We start from the raw sequence: 22,877 nt of genomic DNA, 5'->3' as shown, positions 1-22,877 counted from the left end.
CTTTTTGCCTACCATCAGTAGAGGTGCCAACTATTACGGATTGTCCGTAATGATTATGATTTTCACTTCGTGATTACGGTATTACGGTTGAAGGGTAAATTATTACGGAAAAGTAACGTCACAATAAAAATTAATTTCTACGAAAAAAAGGGAAGAAGTAAAAAATGCTTGATCCCTTAGAGCATTGCTGGTCAACCGTCCTCATTTCAGTGTTTGTAAGTTGGCAACTAAACATATTTGGCAGTTATTTGGCAGTCACTTCCTTTTATTTCCTGTGAGCGTTGTGAAATCACGGCCAGGTAAATAGATATACGCTGTCTCTTAGCTAGAATGACGCATCAAGTCGGTCGTGAAGTAAACTCTACTCCTTGCTTCTCGCTACTCCGTGCTCTGCCATTCTCTTTGGTGTGTGCGTAGAACGACTGGTATATTTAGCGCATTTCAGTTCTAATTAGCCTAGTCATGGATTTGATAAGAAGTGATTGGTTTTGTAAAATGAAGCGGAGCAATTGTCAAATTGCATCTTCTTCTAAGAAGACAGCAGTGTTACAGAAATATTGAGACAGTTACACAAAGGAATGGCCATGCCTACTTGCTTCATGTGTTAGCGAAAACCACGTGTTCTACAGTGTGTGTTTGTGTGATTTCTCTGTGGCTCACGGTGGACGAGATGATTGATGATGATGATGCTTGTTGTTTTAAGGGGCCTAACATTGCATGTCATCGGCCCTGACGAGATGATTGCAGAAGACACATAGAATCCAAGAAACATCACACATACGGTGAATCAAAATTACGAAACCAGTCTTTTTCATCGTTCTTCGTAAAAAGTAATGAAACTGTGGTGACGAATGCCAAATTGCTGTTCACATCATTTCTTTTGGAGCATAATATTCCGTTATCAGTTTCAGACCACGCTGGAAATTTGTTTAGATCAGTGTTCCCCGATTCTAAAATATCTCAGAAATATGGTTGTGCAAGAACTAAAACCTCTGCTTTAGTTCAATGCACGGCATCTGAGGCAAAAAAGGAAATAAGTCAACTTTTGCAAATAACGCCTTTTTCTTTGGCTACTGATGGTAGTATGGATTCAAATGCAGTTCAACTTTATCTTATAGTTGTCTCTTTCTTTAATGCTCAGTGGGGCCAAATGTCAACTCTTCTATTGTCATTGTTAGAGAGTACCAAAAATACAGGTGAGGAAATTTTCTCTATTATTTTCCATGGAAAAATTGCATTCCTTTTCATCTGACAAGGCATACATAATGATGGGGGCAAATAAAGGTGTTGTCAAATTTGTGAAGGACAGGCATTCTTCTGTTTATGTCCCAGGTTGTTCATGTCATCTCGTACAGATCTGTGCACAAAAAGCAGCAGCCCAATTACCAGTCAATGTAGAGAACTTTTTGGTTCAGTTATATTACTATCTTGATAAGAGTTCTAAAAGGCAAAACACGTTGAAAGTTTATCGAGCTGTTTGTGGCACAGAGGGTCAATAAATTTTGTAATATGTTAGTATCCGTTGGTTCTCGCTTCTTCAGTCTATTGATAGAGTTCTTGGGCAGTGGGAAGCTTTGACACCCATGTTTTGTAGTGAGACCCTCCATGAAAATGAGACCACCAAGCAGTTTGAAACTGTGAAATCTTTCATACAAGACCCACATACAAAACTGTTTTGCTACTTTCTTCAGAGTACACTTCCTGTTTTTAACTCAGTGAATATATTTCTGCAACAAGATGCTCCAGCCATACATCTTCTTAGGAGGAAACTTACTGGTCTTTTAACTGACCTGTTGGTCAGATTTGTTCAGCCATGTTCTATTCAGTCAGAATCGACCTCCCTTTTGAGTGTTGAATTCAAGAGGAGGAAATACCAGAAAACCAATGAGGACTTGGTTATTGTAGCATCTCTTGAATACTTTGTTTGAAGATTCCCAACTTTGGTCAAAGAAAGTGAACATGACAAACTTGAAGAGGAATTTGCAGTTTACCAGTGTGTTACTTTCCCAGAATATATTGTACATGGACCTAACATTGATGTGAATAGGGGTAACATTGCAGAGCTTAAAAATGAAATTGGACAAATTAAGTATAAACCTTAAGTAATGTTGTATTTGCAGTACCTCACAGTAACTCTCGCACAGAAAGGGTTTTCAGTGTTTTGAGGAAAAGTCAGACAGAATTCAGGCCTACATTAAGTACATCCACACTGGAATCACTTATGGTTCTGAAGACATCTCAGGGGGAAGTATGTTTCAAGAAAACGTACACTGAAAAGCAGCTGCTGTGTGCGAAACAAGCTACAAATAATTTTTTATCGCAGAACTAACAGATAATGAGCAAATTTTATTGTGTAATATGGTATACTTTAGAATAGATTGCTGTAGGAAAGGGCAAACAGGGTGCTTTGGATTTGACTCATAAACGTTTACAACGCGCATGTGTGTGTGTGCGCGTCCATGCGCGGGTGTGTGGGGATTACTGATAACCCCCTTCAAAGGTTGGCACCTTTGCAACAGTCACAATCAAGTTCGGGACTTTTCATTATAATAGCAGACATTCTCTCCACCTGCTTTTTTACATCCTCAGTAGTTTCCCCAACAGAAATCAACACAAGTCTTTATAATGACATCAGTAGGAATGTTGCAATTAAAAACAATGTTGTCGTATGAAATAATCAAATGAAAAATTGGACACTTTCTCACTTTAAATGAACACTACTATGCTGCCGATCTAACAGTCCAAAGTTCCCGAGCTGGAATGACCAGGCTGCAAACAGCTTTTAAGTGTACACGCTGCTCTTTCCAATCAGTGCCTCAGAGTAGGGATCGAATAGCTGGAATACTATGATGAACCAGTGTATTACACACCAGCCATATCAGAAAATGTATGAACCAGAGGAATGGAATGCTAAAGAAGAAATTTATCTAACTCTCCAGCTATTTCCCGCCAATATTCAGGCAGGCTGTTATACTCGGTATGCAGCAATCCCATCTATTGGAGATGAGTGGCAGCAGAAGAGACAAAGAACATCACAACAAACAATGGTCAATGTAATGTTATTGTTCATCAGTTGTATGAGTTTTCGATATTGTAGGCCTTCACATTTAGTTTTCTTCCGACTCTAAAATATCACTCTTATCATAGTCGATATGGTTAAACTGAATAAAATGTAAATGATTGGAAATTGTATTCTCTATAACTTCTGTTATGTGGAACTTTTTGATAGGATCAATAACATAGGTATTTAAAAATTAAATTTTACGTGCCTTCCCCTAAACTACCATTCCATCTAGGGTGACTATAAAATTATTTAAAGCCTAGACTGTAGTTTTTTATTCCCTGACTCTACATACCAATTTTCATTAAATTCTGTATACCCATTTTCTCGTGGGTCGCCGTTTATATGGACTTAGCAACAAAAATATCTGTTCTAGCCTATACAGTAAAAATGTACAAGACATAGATACATGATCAGAAATTTAATCCTGTATAACTTTCGTTCTGAGGTATTTATCGATAGGACCACTAATAACATAAATATTTTAAATTTAATTTTAGGTTTTCTCAATTACCATTTCACTCAGCGTGAATAAAATTATTTATAGCCTGGATGATAGTTGCTCATTCCCAGTAAATTCTCTTCAGCCATTTTCTTGTGATATGTGTACATACATACAGACAGAGATGACTGAAAAATTAAAAAAGTGCATTTCCATGTTAAGAAACTTGCTGTAAAGAACATTGTAAGGGAAGAAAAAGACAATAAATGGAATGAGTTTTCAGACAAACTCGAAGAGGACAGTAGAGGAAATATGAAATTGCTATACAGAGTAGTGAAAAACAAGCAAAGGGATCAAGAGACCATAAAAGCAATAGAACGTGATGATGGAATTTGGCCACAAGAAGAGGGAGAAATTAAACAGGGACTCAAGATCTATTTCGAAAAGTTGCTGAATGGAGGTACAGGAAACATAACAACGGATAGAGGAGAGCCAAGTCGAGGAACCACAACTGAACCACCAATTACATGGCTTGAGGTTGAAAATGCGCTTGAGAGCATGAAGAAAGGAAAGGTAGTGGGCATAGAGGAACTAAGTGCAGATATGCTGAAAGCGGCAGGAATTCCAGGAATCCAATGGCTCTACAGACTGCTCAACAAGATATGGGAGGAAAGTACTATTCCTGAGGACTGGAAGATGGGCATCATTGTACCTCTGTTCAAGAAAGGAAACGGACAAAAATGTACTAATTATCGTGGTATTACACTACTGTCTCATGGCCTGAAAATATTGGAAAAAATAATAGAGACCAGAATCAGAGATATTGTTGAACCAATTTTGGAAGAAGATGAGGATGGTTTCAGACCAGGAAGGTCAACTACAGACCTAATATTTGCAATTAGGATGCTAATGGAAAAATACTGGGAGAAGAACAAGCCTTTATTTCTAATATTTTTGGTCATTGAGAAAGCCTACGACAGTGTACCAAGGGAAAGAATTTGGCAATGCATGAAAGAACTTCAAGTGCGAGACAGCCTCATAGACAAAGTGAAAATGTTGTATAGTGGGAATAGAAGTTGTATTCAAGTAGGACGTGGTTTGTTGGACTGGTTTGAAGCAAAGAGAGGAGTGCAGTAGGGCAGTTCATTGTCACCACTTCTATTTATTATTGTGTTGACTGTAGTAATGAAATCTATTAAAAGGAAAGAACATGGAGATATCAAAGCCTTCACATTTGCAGATGATTTTGCGATCTGGAGTGACTCAAAAGAGGAATTGGGAGAAAGAATGCAAAGCTGGAATGAGGAGTTTAAGAAATATGGTTTAAACATCAATAAGACCAAGATGGTGATGAAAGTGTATTGGGAAGGAGCAGAAACAATAATCATGTTAAATGAAGCCCAACTGGACAGTGTTCCAGTTTTCAAATACTTGGGTAGCATTCTATCAAATGACAACCTAGCAAAACATGAAGTGAACAATTGAATCAATAAGGCAACACAATTTTACCACCAGGTAAAACACCTGTTGTGGGATGAGCAAATACCTATGAAAACAAAGATGATATTGTTCAAGTCCTATTATACACCAATTCTTACATACAGTCTCAAAACCACAACACTGACCAATAGAGATAATTCCAAACTCCAGGCTGCTGAAATGAAATTCCTACGCACTATGATCCAGAAAACCAGGAAAGACAAGATTAGGAATGAGAAAATTAGAGAAGAAGTAGGAATATATGATTGTCTCCTCAATAAGATAAAGATATCAAGACTGAAGTGGTTTGGTCACGTGAAGAGGATGCCAGTTAACAGAACTGCAAAGAAGGAATTTGGCAGAAAAGTAGAAGGAAGACGACCTGTGGGAAGGCCACGAAGGAAATGGATAGATTTAGTTAAGAACGATGTACTGCTGAGAGGTCATGATTGGGACAAGTTGGCGGAGAAGCAATGGTACGAGGACAGGATGAGATGGAGGAGGCTGATATACAACACCCGGGAAACTTGAGATGGTTTAGGATGATGATGATGATGATGATGATGATTTCCATGTTACTGTGGATTTAGTAATTGAATATGAAATAGCCATTAATAAAATGCCGACAGAACAACAAGATGAAATCAGATGTGACGTAAAAAGGAAACTTGAAAAAATCTTCATTACTGTGGGTTTAGTAATTGAATCTGAAATAGCCATTAATAAAATGCTGACACAACAACAAGATGAAATCAGATAAGATGTAAAAAGGAAACTTGAACAAATCTTCATCAATAATAACAAAAACACTTCCCCCAATCATAACTATAATAACGACAATAAACGTATCTTAGATCTTAAAAAGAAAATTGATGACAATAACCTCGTCATTACACCAAATCTGCTAAAGGTAATACCACTGCCTTAATGGACAAATCTGATTACATAACTAAAACTAAAGATTTCTTCAACAGTACTACTTTTTCTTTAGTTAAAAAAGACCCAACCCATAAAATCCAATGTCTACTTAAACAAACCTTAATAAACACCTCTTTTCTCTTACTGATCAAGAAAAAACTAAACTACTGAACATGACCCCATGCCTACCCACTGCCAAAGCCCTTCCCAAAATTCATAAAACTAACATGCCAATCCACCCAATAATCAATTACAGACCCAGTCCCTTATATAATACTTCAAAATTCATCCAAAAATTTTTATTAGATAAATACTGATTTTATCCAATAAATCTATCAGAAACACTTCTGAATTAATAGACAAACTAAAGATCTTTGACATCCAACCAAATCTTTCTCTCCATTCTTTTGACATCGTAAATATGTATCCCAGCATACCTCAAAGTTATTCCATGTAATTGATAACAACTTACGGGCACGTGTACGTAATTTATTTTCAAAAAATCGAAATTTTTATTTTTGTGTATTATTATTCTTTGGAATTCTCTCTTTCAGAATATATATAGTTTACATATGTTAGCAAGCATATTTTGTCCTAAATGTTGTTTTTAAAAATGTCTGTGCTAATTAGCCAAGCCCCTTTAAATGTCAGATATTTGAAAGTGTCATAACTTTTCCACCAGTAAAGATATCGGAAAGCTGTAAGCAGTATTTTACCGATTGGCTGCCCTGCGTAACAATTGATTGCTCTTAGACCTGCCAGCCGCAATGTGCTAGGTTGTAAACAGAAGCTAGTAGCGTGCATGACATTCTCTATTTGTAAACATCCAGCATTTGCCTGGTGTGAAAAAGGGAAACCACAGAAAACTTCCTTCAGGGCGTATTAAAACTGTACTATGCCTTAGCTATAAGGAGAAACCAGGGTAATTTGGAAACTATTAGAAAATCTGTATGGGCTAGTCTAGTTCACAAAGCATCAGCTGATGACCACCTACAACACGTGTTATGCTCTCCAGGTCCAGACTTCTGGTGTGGGTACCTGAGAGCAAAGATAAAGGGTAAAGATTATTTTATTGTCATTAACATTTATTACCTTATGTTGTTATTGAAGCCATAAAACCTATTTATACAGATCTTAGTGCCAAAAATTTCTTGCAAAAAATGTTGACATGGACGAACACAGAGTCCTAATAAGAGTTTCCATCACTGCATTTGGGAACGTGTGCCAAAAAGTGTATTTGTAGATCTTCCTACCCTAAAATGGGTGTATTGGATGCAGTTATCTGCTTCAATGCAGATGCTGCATCCAGAATAAGGTACTGGAGTCTTTAGGAATGTCTCCAGGGGAAAATATGGCCTCAGCATTAGCTGCAATTGGTCGTCGTAAGGTAACTGATGCTGAGAGGGCTGTATTTGAAAGCTCTAAAGAAGCCAGAACAAAGAGGAGGAATAGGAAAGGACAGGAGAATGATGAGTGTGTCCTAAATCATGAAGAATATGCAGCTGAAATGCATTGAAACTGTACGGGTTGGTCACAAACTTAAATTTTTACTTTGAATGGCTCTCCTGAAAAATTGTATGTTTTAGAATATTTATTTTACTATCACAGTAACCGTTAAGGTTAGACCACTGAAATTTGGCACACAGTTTTAGTGTGCTGTTGTCTGAAAAGTAGACTGCAATCATGAACGTAGCTCTTTATTATGAAAAATAGGCCATAAAATATTCAACAAAATTTATGTACATTTTTATAACAATTTTAGAACCTTCCCCACGAAAGAACCATTTTACCAAATATCATTATTGTAGTCTACTTTGTAGCTACATGCTGTGGGTAACATTTGTAAAAATATCATTCATATCACACAAGTAGTTTCCGAGTTTACCCTTCCAACAGCTAGAGTGATTTTGCAGTCTTAAAAAACATCACAAGAAATAGACTCTCATAAATAATTAACAGTGAACTTTAACTAACAATTAATGATATAACAACAATCTACAGTGTTCATTCAATGCACATAAAACAAGAGTATCTGGCCAAATGATGGCAAAGATAGTGATTTTGCACAATTTTACTATGGTCTTCACAGACACGTGCCCTTAAATAAATTCAGTCATCTGACTGAGTAAACTAGAAATTCAGGACTTCATGTCCATCTTAAAATTGGTCATCAGAAATAATTTTCAATCAATCAATCAATCAATCAATCAGTCACTACTGATCCGCATTTAGGGCAGTCGCCCAGGTGGCAGATTCCCTATCTGTTGTTTTCCTAGCCTTTTCTTCAATGATTGCAAAGAAACTGGAAAATTATTGAACATTTCCCTTGTACTGTATTGAATATGTTGAAGTTAAAAAAATTTCTTACATTTATTATTGACATACCACTTAATCGAGCAGCTCGTCTCCCAAGTCTTCCCAGCCCAAGCTTTGCAACAATTTTGTAATGCTACTCTTTTGTTGAAAATCACCCAGAAAAAATCGAGCTGCTTTTCTTTGGATTTTTTCCAGTTCTTGAATCAAGTAATCCTGGTGAGGGTCCCATACACTGGAACCATACTCTAGTTGGGGTCCTACCAGAGACTTACATGCCCTCTCCTTTACATCCTTACTACAACCCCTAAATACTCTCATAACCATGTGCAGAGATCTGTACCCTTTATTAACTATCATATTTATGTGATTACCCCAAAGAAGGTCTTTCCTTATATTAATGCCTAGGTACTTACAATGATCCCCAAAAGGAACTTTCACCCCATCAACACAGTAATTAAAACTGAGAGGACTTATCCTATTTGTGAAACTCACAACCTGACTTTTAACCCCATTTATCATCATACCATTGTCCACCGTCCATCTCACAACACTATCGAGTTCACCCTGCAGCCGCTTACAATCTTGTAACTTATTACTCTGTACAGAATAATATCATCTGCAAACAGCCTTATCTCTGATTCCACTTCTTTACACATATCGCTGATATATATAAGAAAACATTAAGGTCCAATAATACTGCCTTGAGGAATTACCCTCTTAATTATTACAGGGTCAGATAAAGCTTTGCCAATTCTAATTCTCTGAGTTCTTTTTTCTAGAAATATAGCCACCCATTCAGTCACTCTTTCTTCTAGTCCAATAGCACTCATTTTTGCCGGTAGTCTTCCATGATCTACCCTATCCAATGCCTTAAGATAGGTCAATCACAATACAGTCCATTTGGCCTCCTGAATCCAGGATATCTGCTATATCTTGCTGAAATCCTACAAGCTGAGCTTCAGTCCAATAAACTTTCCTAAACCCAAACTGCCTTTTGTCAAACCAATTATTTATTTTGCAAAAATGTCTAATATAATCAGAAAGAATGCTTTCGCAGAGCTTACATGCAATGCATGTCAAACTGATTTTCAGCTTTATACACAGGGACTACTATAGCAACTCTCCATTCATTTGTTATAGCTCCTTCAACCAAACAATAATCAAATAAATATTTCAGATATGGTACTATATCCCAACCCATTGCCTTTAGTATATCCCCAGAAATCTTATCAATTCCAGCTGCTTTTCTAGTTTTCAACTTTTGTATCTTACTGTAAATGTCATTGTTGTTATAGGTAAATTTTAATACTTCTTTAGTATTAGTCACCTCCTCTGTCTGGACATTATCCTTGTAACCAACAATCTTTACATACTGCTGACTGAATACTTCTGCCTTTTGAAGATTCTCGCATACACACTCCCCTTGTTCATTAATGATTCCTGGAATGTTCTTCTTTGAACCTGTTTCTGCCTTAAAGTACCCATACGTACCCTTCCATTTTTCACTAAAATTTGTATGACCACCATTATGTTGCCATCATGTTATCCTTAGCTGACTTCTTTGCTAGATTCAGTTTCGTAGTAAGTTCCTTCAATTTCTTCTTACTTCCATAACCATTTCTAACTCTATTTCTTTCCAACCTGCACTTCCTTCTTAGTCTCTTTACTTCTCTGTTATAATATAGTGGATCTTTGCCATTCCTTACCACCTTTAAAGGTACAAACCTATTTTCACATTCCTCAACAATTGCTTTAAACCCATCCCATTTTTATTTACCATTTTCCAGCGATCATTGTTACTTTCTTTAAACTCCCTCATGGCTGTTCTATCAGCCATGTGGTACTGCCTAATAGTCCTAATTTGAATACCTTCCTTTCTTTCACATTTATTTTTAACTACAACAAAAACAGCTTTGTGATCACTAATACCATCTATTACTTTGGTTTTTCTATAGAGCTCATCTGGTTTTACCAGCACCACATCCAAAATATTCTTTTCTCTGGTTGGTTCCATCACTTTCTGAATCAGCTTCCTTTCCCATATTAACTTATTTGCCATTTGTTGTTCATGCTTCCTGTCGTTCACATTACCTTCCCAATTGACATTTGGTACATTGAGATCACCTGCTACTATTACATTCCTTTCCATATCATTTCCAACATAGCTGATTATCTTATCAAATAATTCTAATAACACCATATACCAACAGGATGGTTTAGCTATGGGCTCGCCAGCCTTAAGCATCCTGGCTGAAATATATCTTGATTTCTTGAAAAACACATTATTATTATTATTATTATTATTATTATTATTATTATTATTATTATAATTTTTCTAACATCCTCTTTTGGGCCAGATATATTGATGACACTTGAGTAACTTGAAATGAAGAATTGACCAACGCAGCCTCTACACTTCTTCTTAAACACATTGTCTGTAATATTAAATTCACCCTTGAATCTGAACATAACAGTACTATTAATTTTTTAGATTTAACTATTACCATACATCCTTCTTCTTTAACTTACAAAATTTTTAGAAAATCAACCCAACAGCAACCACAATTCAGGAAGATTCTGCACACACACAAGCACATAAACGTGCTACTTATAACAGCCTAGTTTTTCGTGCCTTCAACACTCCTATGTCTAAAAAAGATTTAAATAATGAATTCAACACCATCTGTACTATCGGTAAATTTAACGGCTTTAACAACTCTTTCATAAACCAAATTATTAACAAATTCAAACACATCCCAAAACCACGTTAACAAAAGATAAAGCCAAAGCCACTGCATCTTCCACATTTACTTTTTGTCAAGACATTTATAAAGTTACCAACGTTTGTAAAAAATACAACACGAAAATATCTTTTAGAACCAATAACAGAAATATTGATATATTACACAACTCTTTACTCATTAAATAAATCTAATGGTTTTTCCAAATCTGGAGTATACAGATTAAAATGTAACGACTGTAGCTCTTCGTACATTGGACAAACTGGACGTAATTTTACTATCAAATACTCCAAATATGTCAACGCCATAAAATACAACAGATTCTCTGCAATAGGACAATGCATACAAGGCTCTAAACATACTGTAATTTCACCAAAATTGAACAGGACATGCGAATACTTAAAATTATTAACAAAGGCCCCCCCTTCTAAACAGAACTGAAAATGGTTTTATTCACCTTGTCCAATACTTCAACCCTAATTTCAATTTAAATGACATTTCTGAAAAACCCAATATTCTATTCGATTTCCTCACTCTTTTTTTTTTAATCCTAAATTTTGTCGTAGGTACGACATCCTAACTGGTAAAATATATAGGAAAATATTTAAAATTTATTTCCACCTATTCAATACAATATAAGATGTTGACATTTAAGTCAAAACATTTTTCAAATGTGAGATGTTTTGCCTCTTACTGTGAGGCATCTTCATTCACTAATCAAAACCTTATTACTTTTGTCAGACAGCATTTCAAACATTCTACAGCTATTATAAAAATGTTCATAAAACAATAGCTGTAGAAAGTTTGAAATGTTGTCTGACAAAAGTAATAAGGTTTTGATTAGTGACTGAAGATGCCTCACAGTAAGAGGCGAAACATGTCTCACATTGAAAAATGTTTTCACTTAAATGTCAACATCGTATATTGTATTGAATAGGTGGAAGTAAATTTTAAATATATTTTATGAAACTTTCAATACGGACAAAAAATGATTTTCATCACTTGTAATCCTAACTGGTGTAAAACCTTCAGTTATTATGTTTAATATATTTTAATTATATTTTATTACATGCTAAATTATCTTTTATTAAATGTTAAATATGACTAATACATTGTTTCCCTGTAAATATGTATTATAAATTTATATAACCTCAAATGTGTATTGTGCATAAGTTTAACCTCAAAATCTATAGAATTGAAAGCTGTTGAAAACTCTATAATGTTCGTATATTAGATTTATTATACTATAATTAGGTATATATGAAGTGTTCTGGAAACTTACTGTAAGGTTTATTATCCAGATACATGTAGAGACATTAGGAAAGTCGGAGAAATCTAATCTTTGTAGAAACCCATCACATCAAATTGGCTAGGAGGGGAGCGGGAGCGAAAGAGTTTGAGAAAACCAAGCCTGACAAAATGTGCAGGCGGAAAGCCTGTGGCAAGGAAAAAAAATATAAAAATATTAGAAATTTGGTAAATGCTACTATTATTGAAAATGAATGTGGAAAACTAGGAGCAGAATCTTTTTCTAGGGTAGTCTTGAGCCTGCTCTTATATCTATTGATGATTCTGCTGATGAAGGTTCTACTGAAACCATTGTGTTCTGCAATATTGTGAAAATTATTAATTTCTTTTTTGTAATTTTTGCGAGATAAAGGAACAGTTAATGCTCTGAGGACCATGCTATTATAAGCTGCTTTTTTATGTATGTCTGGGTGCACAGCGGTCTGATGGATGGTATTGGTGATGTGGGTGGGTTTCCTGTATATATGAAGGATAAAGTGTTGTTGCTGTTGCGCATAATGGTTAAGTCCAGGTAATTAAGGGCATTATTGTTTTCTGAATCTATGGTGAATTTTATATGTGGGTCAGTGGAGTTGAGAAATTCAAGTACTGTGTTCCTGTTAGTAACGCGGGAGTCTAAAATAACAGACGTATCATCTACAAAACGTGTCCAGTGCTGAATGCCGTTAATCTTGCCAATGATGTGAGAATGCTCTAAATGATCGATGTAGATATCCACAAGGATTCCTGAAGCTGGTGACCCCATGGGAAGACCTATCTGTTGGTAAATGACATTATTGAAAGTGAAGAAATTGTTGTTCAAAGTAAACTCCAGAATCCAAATAAATTCATCTATTTCGCCTATACTTAAATTGCTGAATTTGGAAAGATTGTTCTTGATCAATTGTACAGTGCTGTTAACAGGAACATTAGCATACATGTTAGTAATATCAACAGAATGAAGAGTGTGGTGTTTGGATAAATTGTAGTGTTTAATCTTGTTGCAAAATTCTATAGAGTTCTTTACTGATGTATTGGCTTGAAAACAATAGTGTGCCTTGAGGAATTTGTGAATGAACCGAGATACCTCATAGGTTGGACTGTTTCTGAAATTGATAATGGGTCTTATGGGGATGTCTGCTGTATGGATCTTGGGTAGCGCTTTGGCTGTGGGAAGCTTCGGATTCATGATAATCATTTTGGATTTTTCAAGGCCATTAAACAGAAAAGAAATGTTCTTAATTATGGTTTTTAGGTCTCTTTGTATTTTATTAGTTGGATCTTTTTTAGAGGATATGAAGTTATGTGCAAAAAAGTGTGTGCTTTATTAATATGGTCACTTTTGTTCATGATTAGGGTAGCGTTTGCTTTGTCGGATTTTGTTATTAAGTCGTCGTGTTTGACTTTTTCCTTTAGTTTGTTTACTTTGGCTATGTGCTCTGTGTTGGGTTTAATGGTTTGTTGTTGATTAAGGATGGAAGATAGTTTGCGTTTGACTTCATATCGGACCTCTTAATCATCTCCTAACTAATTCAACCACTTGCTATATATAATGCAAAAAAACACATTCTTTTACCTGCTTTAGTCATTATTTATATTCTCTTCCACGCCTATTTTATCTTCTATTAACATCTTTGTTTCTCTCTTTTTCTTTTCTGCATTGAACTGAGTAATATAATATCACTTACTGTTAAGATCATTATAACATTTAAATTTATACCTCAGGAACACTGTGTAAATGCGATTCTCAATTGTTTTAATATTGCACTTTTTAAGTTTTTTCTTTTCACAATTTATTGCTTTTTATGTCAACTGTTCTGCATCTTCAAATTTCAAGAATCTGACATACGAGATTTTATAAACCTTGCTATATATTTCTATTGTCAATTAGTATATTACACTGTATTATACGATTTCATGCCTAGCAATGTATACAAACTTGATCTCAGAGCTATTTAAATTTTTCGAGTTTCATAAACATTTAAAAACACAGTACCATTAGCACATAAGTTTTACTGCTCTCCAAGAACTTACGTCTGGCTTTATTTATATGATTGATCCTCGACCTCTTCAAGATTTTAAGAACTTTCAACATGCAGTGCTACTACTAAAAGTGTTATAATACTTCATGAACTACAACTAGTGGAAAATTTATACATCACCTAATATTTTCCTGTGCATTGTATTTTATATTTTATGTGATGGATGCCCCGGAACAGTGGTCGAAACCGGTACCGCTTATAATCAACTAGTAATGTAACATTACATATCTAATCGTATTAAGACAGGCCATGGAAAGTGCGCTGACTTCCTCTATAAATGGGGCAAACTTCCCTCCCCGGAATGTAGCTGCGGTGCCCCTAAGCAAACAGTTCGTCATACAGTGGAACAGTGTCCCCTGAGTGCTTATCAGGGTAGCCCAAAATACTTTCTTGACCCAAATCCTTCTTGTATAGACTATTTGCAGAGCTTGATAGTGAAATTGTAACCTACATAGTGTATTGTACATTTAATTTGTAATTGTGTGTTTTTATTTTTAATGTCTTATGCTAAATAAATAACTAATTCTCCATGTATTGAAAAGTTTGACCATTACATAACTTCTTTCAATTTAATTGTGTTACTGTGGATGCATGCAATACAGTACCATTCTTCTTCAAATCTGAGCAATGTACAGACAAAACTCTTATTTTATATATATATATATATATATATATATATATATATAGATTTGCCATTTGTTGGCCATGCTTTCTTTCTTTCTTTCTTTCTTTCTTTCTTTCTTTCTTTCTTTCTTTCTTTCTTTCTTTCTTTCTTTCTTTCTTTCTTTCTTTCTTTCTTTCTTTTGCATTACCTTCCCACTAACATTTTCTTTGCTAATGGACAGTTGGCTGCATCCCATCTATACTGTTTTTTTTTTTTTTTTTTTTTTTTTTTACAATACTATCTGTACTGTTACTATTCTTGTGAAATTATATTGATTATTCTTAAGATGAGAATTGTGGTCCTTTTTTTATTCAGTGAATTTACTTGTACCATTATGAAATTTTCAGATACCCAGTCGACTGATGCTGTCCCTTGCACTGTTGAAGAAAGAACTAGAATTAAGTAAACTGCAGCAAAAAATTGGTCGAGAAGTAGAAGAGAAAGTTAAACAGCAGCATAGAAAGTACATTCTTCATGAGCAATTGAGGGTTATTAAGAAGGAACTTGGTCTTGAGAAAGACGACAAAGATGCTGTTGCAGATAAATTTAAACAGAGAATGGAGGTAAATAATGTTCTTTAAATGTTAAAAGAATATCGGTAAAAATTATTTCCTACCCACCCTCATTCCGTGTTATGTCTCATCTGGTCTTTCCTTATATGTTCCTTAGGAAATTTTCTTCTGCTTCATTGCTGCTCTGTCTCGCAGTGAAGGATCCTCTCTTTACTTTAATGAAAAGCTCTTTCTTCTGTGCAGTCAGTTAGCTCAATTCTTCCTGTTAGTATAAAGATGTTCACCATTTCATTGTCCGGCTCCATGGCTAAATGGTTAGTGTGCTGGCCTCTGGCCACAGGGGTCTCGCGTTTGATTCCCGGCAGGGTCGGTAATTTTAACCATAAATGGTTAATTTCGCTGGCATGGGGGCTGGGTGTATGTGTTGACCTCATCATCATTTCATCCTCATCACGACGCGCAGGTCGCCTACGAGAGTCAAATCAAAAGACCTGCATCTGGCGAGCCGAACTTGTCCTCGGACACTCCCGGCACTAAAAGCCATACGCCATTTCTTTTATTACCATTTCAATGAGTATGTTGTGTTCACTCTTTCTTCCTCCTTTCATTAATATCCCACCTCTCATATCTTCTCCGAGGATATAAAAGATGCACACTGTTTCTTGAGAATGCTCTATATTTTGTCCTGAACCATTCAAATCTTGTTAAGAACTATTATTGTAGTTGGGTTGCCATGACCAGAGCAATACCTACACTGCACGCAAGATGTTAAGAGCTCTCCAAATCATAGTTTGGTGTTTGATGTGGCTTGTAACGAGTTTCAGCATATCACATCCAAATGTCCACCTTTTAAGTATTGGGTTGACCCATAAGTCGTAACCCAATATAACGGTTAGTGCTATTAGCTGCTGTCCTCGAAAGACTGGGTTCAATTCACAGTAATGCCAGAAACTTAAGAATGGCAGGATGGCTGATAAGTAGTTTAAATGGTACATGTAGCTCGCCTTAATTGGGGATGTGCCTAAAAGGAGCTGTGCCACCTCAGGATGAGAGTACTAGTTTTACTTAATCCAAATCAGTCTCCATAGACACCAGGCAAGTTTAAACAGCAATAAGTTTGATCTTTTGTTTTTTCCTTTTTCCATTACGCCAAGGAAGAGCAGTAAGGTCATGCTGGGAGATTTTGACAAGCGCGTGATCAAAAGTTTCCGTTTCAGGGCGTTGCTGTAGTGCACATGCAACGTAGCGAGACTCTGATGCAGGTATATAAGCATGGATGTGTAGGCAAAGGGCAGTTTGTCATGCCGAGGTGACGTGAACTATGACGACATTATTACCAAATGCGTCCGAACAGGACCAACATGCTGTTATTCTGTTCTTGGCTGCCAAAGGACAAACACCACTGGACATCCATTGGGGAATGAAGACTGTGTATGTGGCAGCCTGTCTGTCGAAAACCACCATTGTGGTGCACCAAGTTCCATGCAGGTCGCATTTCGACACAAGACTCTGGTCGATCTGGGAGGCCAGCCTCATCCATTACGGACGACAACAAGCAGGCGGTGGATGACACACGAGCACCCGCCCTATAGTCCTGATCTCTCCCCATGTGATTATCACAGGTTTGGTCCCCTCAAAAAAGCCTTGAAGGGTCGACGCTTCCTGTCGAACGAGGATGTGCAGCAGATGGTTATGGATTTCTTCATGCAGCCGGACACTGTGTTTTACTACACAGGGATCTTCAACCTTGTGCGTCAGTAGGGTGAGTGCCTCAACGCTCACGGCGATTTTACCTGATTGGCATCCCAATTCAGGATTCTACGACCATCGAACGGAATTCTACGGTGTGGAAAAGGTCGTCCCCACCCTTCCGCAAAGTAATTTCTAGTTTATGAGGAAAGATACGTTGGAAATGGCAACCAACTTATATACCTATGTTATGTTTTGAAATGCATGGCCTTTATGTGGAAGAGTTCAGGATAAACATTTGCTAATATTAGAGCATGGTGATATTGTTTGACTGGCATGCAAAATATCTCGCTACAATACAGTATTTCAGGGAAAAGGGCAAAAAGGTCTTTTTCTGGGATGGGTCATGAAATGGCTATATCTTGACTGTAGGGAAATGCTGGCAAAGAGATTATATGGGAGTGACTGCTTGGGAAATGCTTCCAGAAAAATATTGGTGCTGTTGGTTCTCGTAGAGAGTTTATTCAGGATCCCAACTGATATTTCAACTGGTCAAATGGATTGGGTAAATTGGGTAAATTTTAAAAGGTGGTTCAGCACAAAAGAGTTCTTATCTATCTATGGCATCAGTAATCACGGTGGACAATGCTTCCTTTCATTGTAAGCAAGCAGAAGAGACTCCTACACAATACGACACTAAAATTGGCATAGTTAACTGGCTACGAAGACGAGGTATAGAATGTGATATTAGTATGAGGAAAGTCGTTCTCTACAACCTAGTTTCTGCAAACAAACCATCCAAAAATCTTCAAGATAGATTTACTGGTTTCTGAAAAAGATCATATGGTTTTTCGTCTACCCCATACAATTGGCATGGTTGAAAATTAAAAGGTTATTATGAACACTGAATGAAACAGTTGACATTCCCTTGCAGACTGTCAGCACATTCTTTAAGGTTTCTGCTTCTAACTGGGAAGGTTATTGCAGACACGTGGAGACATTGGAGGAAAGTGACGTCATGAAAATAGCAGTTGATGGTTTATCACTTTGAATGATGACTCCAAACTTGATGAAGATACAGATTCGGATGACTCGCATATACCGTATTTCTCAGAATCTAAGACGACCCCCACATTTTCCTTCTAAAAAAAGCCGGCTTAAAAAGTGTTTTGTGAAATCATGATTTTTATTTATAACAAATATAATTAGTCACGTTAAATAAACACACATCAGTTCAGGGAATTCCTATTTGCAAGCCCATATTCGTATTCCATCTCGTGTTATAGACAATCCGACCTTACATTTTTCACGCACACATCTCACAATTTCATGTTTGACTTTTTTAAAGCATCCTTGTTGCGTCCACTGAATGCCTTTCTCGTACAGTACGCATTTTTATACTGCCTAATCTTCACGCCAACGTTGAACATTGACTTTTGTTATGCCTATTTTTTTGCTGCTGCACAGTTATTCTTTATTTCCGCATGTTTAACCCCTCAGCGCCGACCTCTGTACGTGGTATAGACCCTCTTTTCTTCCGTAGCCGCCGACCTCTATACGTCGTATAGACCTATACATGGTTTCGCATTTACGGCTATAGCGCAAAGAGTTTTGGAGTTATGGATATGCAAGTTGTTTTGTTTCCTAGAAGACATTTTCGAGATTATCAGTGTTGTAAATAAGAATTGAAAATCGTTAACATGTAGTTGTCTTTGCAAGGTTAATTATTTGTCAAATAAGTCTGAGCTCTAATCTTGACTTTTTTTAAAAAGTCTGTTTGCTTCATTCTTTCCCACGGAATGAAACAAAGAAATGATGATCTGAGAAGTTTGTCTTTCCGCGCGATGTTCTTTGCTCTAATTTTACATACATTAAGAGAGCGGTTTATTAATTATATTTTTCTTTATTTCTAGGCTTGTCATATTTTTGTAACTCTCCGCGAGCTCTTTGTGTAGGTATCAGTTACTGGTGCTTTCTGTCATACGATACGAGAACCAGTTGTTCATGGTATATATTTCGTTTGAAAGACGATGTCTCGACCTTTTATCTGAAATATGTATCAAGTTGGTTTGTTATTCCCTTCATTCAGTTTCGTCCTGCTGCTTTCGGACTCGCTGCAGCTTCATCAGTCCGTACGACGCGCCGCGCTCAATGGCTAGCTCCAGCCGTGGTTTGACTGCCAGTAACGTGCTTGAAATATTGTATAATTCAGATGAAAGTTTAGTCGAAAGTAGTATTGACAGTATTAGCACCAGTGATAATGAAATAGATGATGTGGCTGTGACGGATGCAGTGGTAAATGATGAGAGTGACGATGAGGAAGAACCAGTACTTGTAAATTTCGTGTAGGAGACTATAGATAATTATACAGGTCAAAGGGAATTTTTCAAGAGTGAATTCTGATTCCTAAATTCTCTAATAATATTCAGACAAGTCACAGGGACAAACATTGAGCAATTATCTTATCGGGTTCAGCTGATGGAAGGTTTGTTTACAAAATACACTCGCTCAGGCGGGGAACGAAATATTCAAGGCCGGCGCGCATCAGATAATACAGTTCCAAGGTTGCAGGAAAGACATTTTATCAGGAAATTAGCACCCAAGAGTGAGAAATCCAAACCTCAGAGACGTTGTATTGTGTGTTCAAAACACGGCGAAAAGAAGACGTCGGTGTACTGCTGCCAGGAGTGTGACTTGGCTCTCTGTCTCGAAGAGTGCTTCGAACTCTATCACACAAAATTAAATTACTAAGGAAAAGTGAAACAGTTATGTAATTATCTGCACGCACATAGTTCTATCATAAGGAATTCCAAATTTCGTGAATATCGGGCTACTCTTATAGATGTAGTAACGCTTTAAGTGAATCAATATATTTCAGTCGTGCGTAGTTGAAATCTCATCCGGCTGCGGGGTAGGAAGCTCTTTAAATGGCTGCGACGCTGAGGGGTTAATAAGCGTTACTTTAAAATTGGCACCATAACATCAAAGAGAATCCATTGAAAATTGGCCGGCAATACTTGTTCCACGTGTCTCTACACTATGATGATGCATCACAAAAGTATTTCTGTTGTTTATAAAAAACTTACTAAGTATCGGGTACAACCAGCTGCCACTAGACACCCGTCTCGCTTGCCATCTTCAGCTGGCTTCAGTGGCTAGCAAGCTATGATATAATAAAGTCGAGGACGTTGAGTCGAGTTTTGTGTGCCATGATATGGCCATTCCTCCCTTGCGATTTTTGCGCACATACCTCACGTCCTTGTTGTGGTCCACTGAATGCATTTTTTGCACAGTACACATTTTTAAGCTATCTTTGGCTTCCTGCTAACACCAAACATTGGCTTTAGTTATGCTGTATTTTCTTCTGGTTGCACAATTGTTCTTCATTTCCACGTGTTTAAGAACCATGAACATTATATGAACGAGGACCCGTTGAAAATTTGCCGGCAATACCTATTCCACGTGTGTCTACAACGATCCATCATGAAAATATTTCTGCTGTTTATAAAATGGTTACTTCTACTAAACTTCGGGGACAGTAGATGCATTGTAACTCTGTCGCTGAGTAACTGTTGCCTTTCTAAGGGTCGCATCCTTGCTATTCCAATTCAAATGACATTTCCTGCACATTAGAGACTCAGAAATATGGTACATTATGGTTGACATTCAGTGTTCTCCCCAGAAATTTTCGTCAGCCGGGTGGCAGGAATGAGTAGCTGGGCGGGGAATACTGCGTAAAAAATAAAAAAATATTAACATTTCAATTTATTCCCCTCAGGGCATTAACTAATATCGGACATGTAAACATAACTGCAAAATTGAACTATTTGAGTGTTACTATCATGAACAAAACATGAGAGTATTTTGAACGGTTTGTTCATAATTGTGTAACACCAGGGCTTACCATTTGGTTGCTGTGGAGTGCCATACAGGTTTGCGACATCATGCGGAATCGAGTTCATGCATATGGGGTGTTGTCGAATTGGTCCATTGGTTATAGGAATTTGGAGATCAACCAGTTAGTGGGGTTGAACCTGTCCGGCAGTTAGCATATCAAAACCAAGAATCGAAGAAGCGTTATTGTCCGCTCATATATTATTCCTACTGTCCCAAAAAAATTACACAAGACAATATAGTAAATGTACTATATGTAGCAGCCTTTTGACATTGTCAAATAATGTACATATGTAGTGGCCTTTAAGTTAGGTTAGGATCGCCACGTTTGACCCGATTGTGTCTTGTGTCTTCACCAAAACGACTAACTTAAAACCCCTCTCACTTTACATGGAAAACATTGTACACTTCTAGTACTACACTGCACTTAAGACTGTCTGAGAACTGATACAGAGTCTAGGGGGGAAAAAAGGCAATTGTTGAGGTGTGGGGGTTAGGTTAGTAACCCATTTGGGCATTCCTGCCTCTACCTGCCAACTGCCTGTCGGACCAGTTCAACCGTTACGTTTTGTTAGGGAAGAAAATTATCTTTGTATTGTTTTGACTGTCAGACCAGTTTGGTACTACCCCAGCTGCATGACTAAATGGTTAGTGTGCTGGCCTTTGGTCACAGGGGTCCTGGGTTCGATTCCCAGCAGGGTCGGGAATTTTAACCATAATTGGTTAATTTCACTGACACAAGGCTGGGTGTAAGTGTCGTCTTTATCACCATTTCATCCGCATCACAACGCGCTGGTCGCCTACGGGTGTCAAATCGAAAGACCTGCATCTGGCGATCCAAACTTTTCCTCGGACACTCCCAGCACTAAAAGCCATACGCTATTTCGTTTCATTTTGGTACTACCCCACTTGCGATTCCAGGCTAATCCACTCACCGCTCACGCATGACACTACGTGACAGTCAAACTAAACATTGAAACTCTGATGTGATTGATGTAATTATGCTGACAATAATTAAGATTTATCATTTAAATAAACAGTTTTACAGTATTTACATTTTAATTTGTACACTCAGTGACTTAAATATGTATTAATATGATGTAACTAGCACATATCTATGTTATGTTAGCTTGGCAGTCTTTAAAAATGGAAGGGTGGTGTGCCCATTGAAAAGATCCTAGGGAGGACACTGATCTTGCAATTAGCTCAATAGAGTAGGCCTAATGTTTTGATACCATTCTGAAGATTTGAGAAACGTTTTTCTAGGCGTGAGTAGAATGTCATTATGTCTTAACAGTTTTTCGAGAACCAGTGACGATGTACAGAGACACTGTACCTCGACTGCCGCGGCTAGTGGTGTATAATAAAGATTGAAGGTCACATTTTATGTGCGCACGGGGTGGGGGGTGGGGGGAAGCAACGTGTTTACCGTGGTAGCTGCCACTGGTGTTCATTACTGTATATTGTGAATGCAAGATGACCCGTGATTTTTCACATGAAATTCTGAGAAAGAAACATCGTCTAGGATTCAGAGAAATACTGTAGATGCCAGATGCTAGCAAACGACAGTTCAGTACATAGAGTACTTATTTTTTATTGCTATTATTAGTCTGCCTGCAAACAGCTAGATTAATACGGTTTGCTTACTGGTTTTCTGACAGTCATTTGCCTTTCCTTAGTTTTAGGTTTGTTACTGTTGCTAGTGATATGAAGTCTTTACTGTGAGTTGTTTGTTCAGCAGTTGACAGCATTGTCGGTACATGCAGTCAGCTCCATTTCCTCATGGCGTTCCACCTCAGCTTTCACAGTTCTTAACATCATGCGGGTACTGT

General features: G+C 37.1%; 1 protein-coding gene across 2 annotated transcripts in view; it reads left to right on the top strand.

The window, feature by feature from the left end:
- Window positions 1-22,877, top strand: part of Lon (Lon protease) — a 456,188-nt gene that overhangs the window by 242,229 nt on the left and 191,082 nt on the right. For both annotated transcript variants that reach the window (XM_067138307.2, XM_067138306.2), the window contains exon 6: window positions 15,298-15,513. In XM_067138307.2, coding sequence (XP_066994408.2) covers window positions 15,298-15,513 — 216 coding nt within the window. The remainder of the gene's footprint in view (window positions 1-15,297; window positions 15,514-22,877) is intronic.

Source organism: Anabrus simplex, chromosome 1 (genome assembly GCF_040414725.1).
Source record: "Anabrus simplex isolate iqAnaSimp1 chromosome 1, ASM4041472v1, whole genome shotgun sequence".
NCBI classification, from domain to species: domain Eukaryota; kingdom Metazoa; phylum Arthropoda; class Insecta; order Orthoptera; family Tettigoniidae; genus Anabrus; species Anabrus simplex.
Note: the sequence above shows the minus strand (reverse complement) of the source record. Positions and strands in the feature narration are given on the sequence as shown.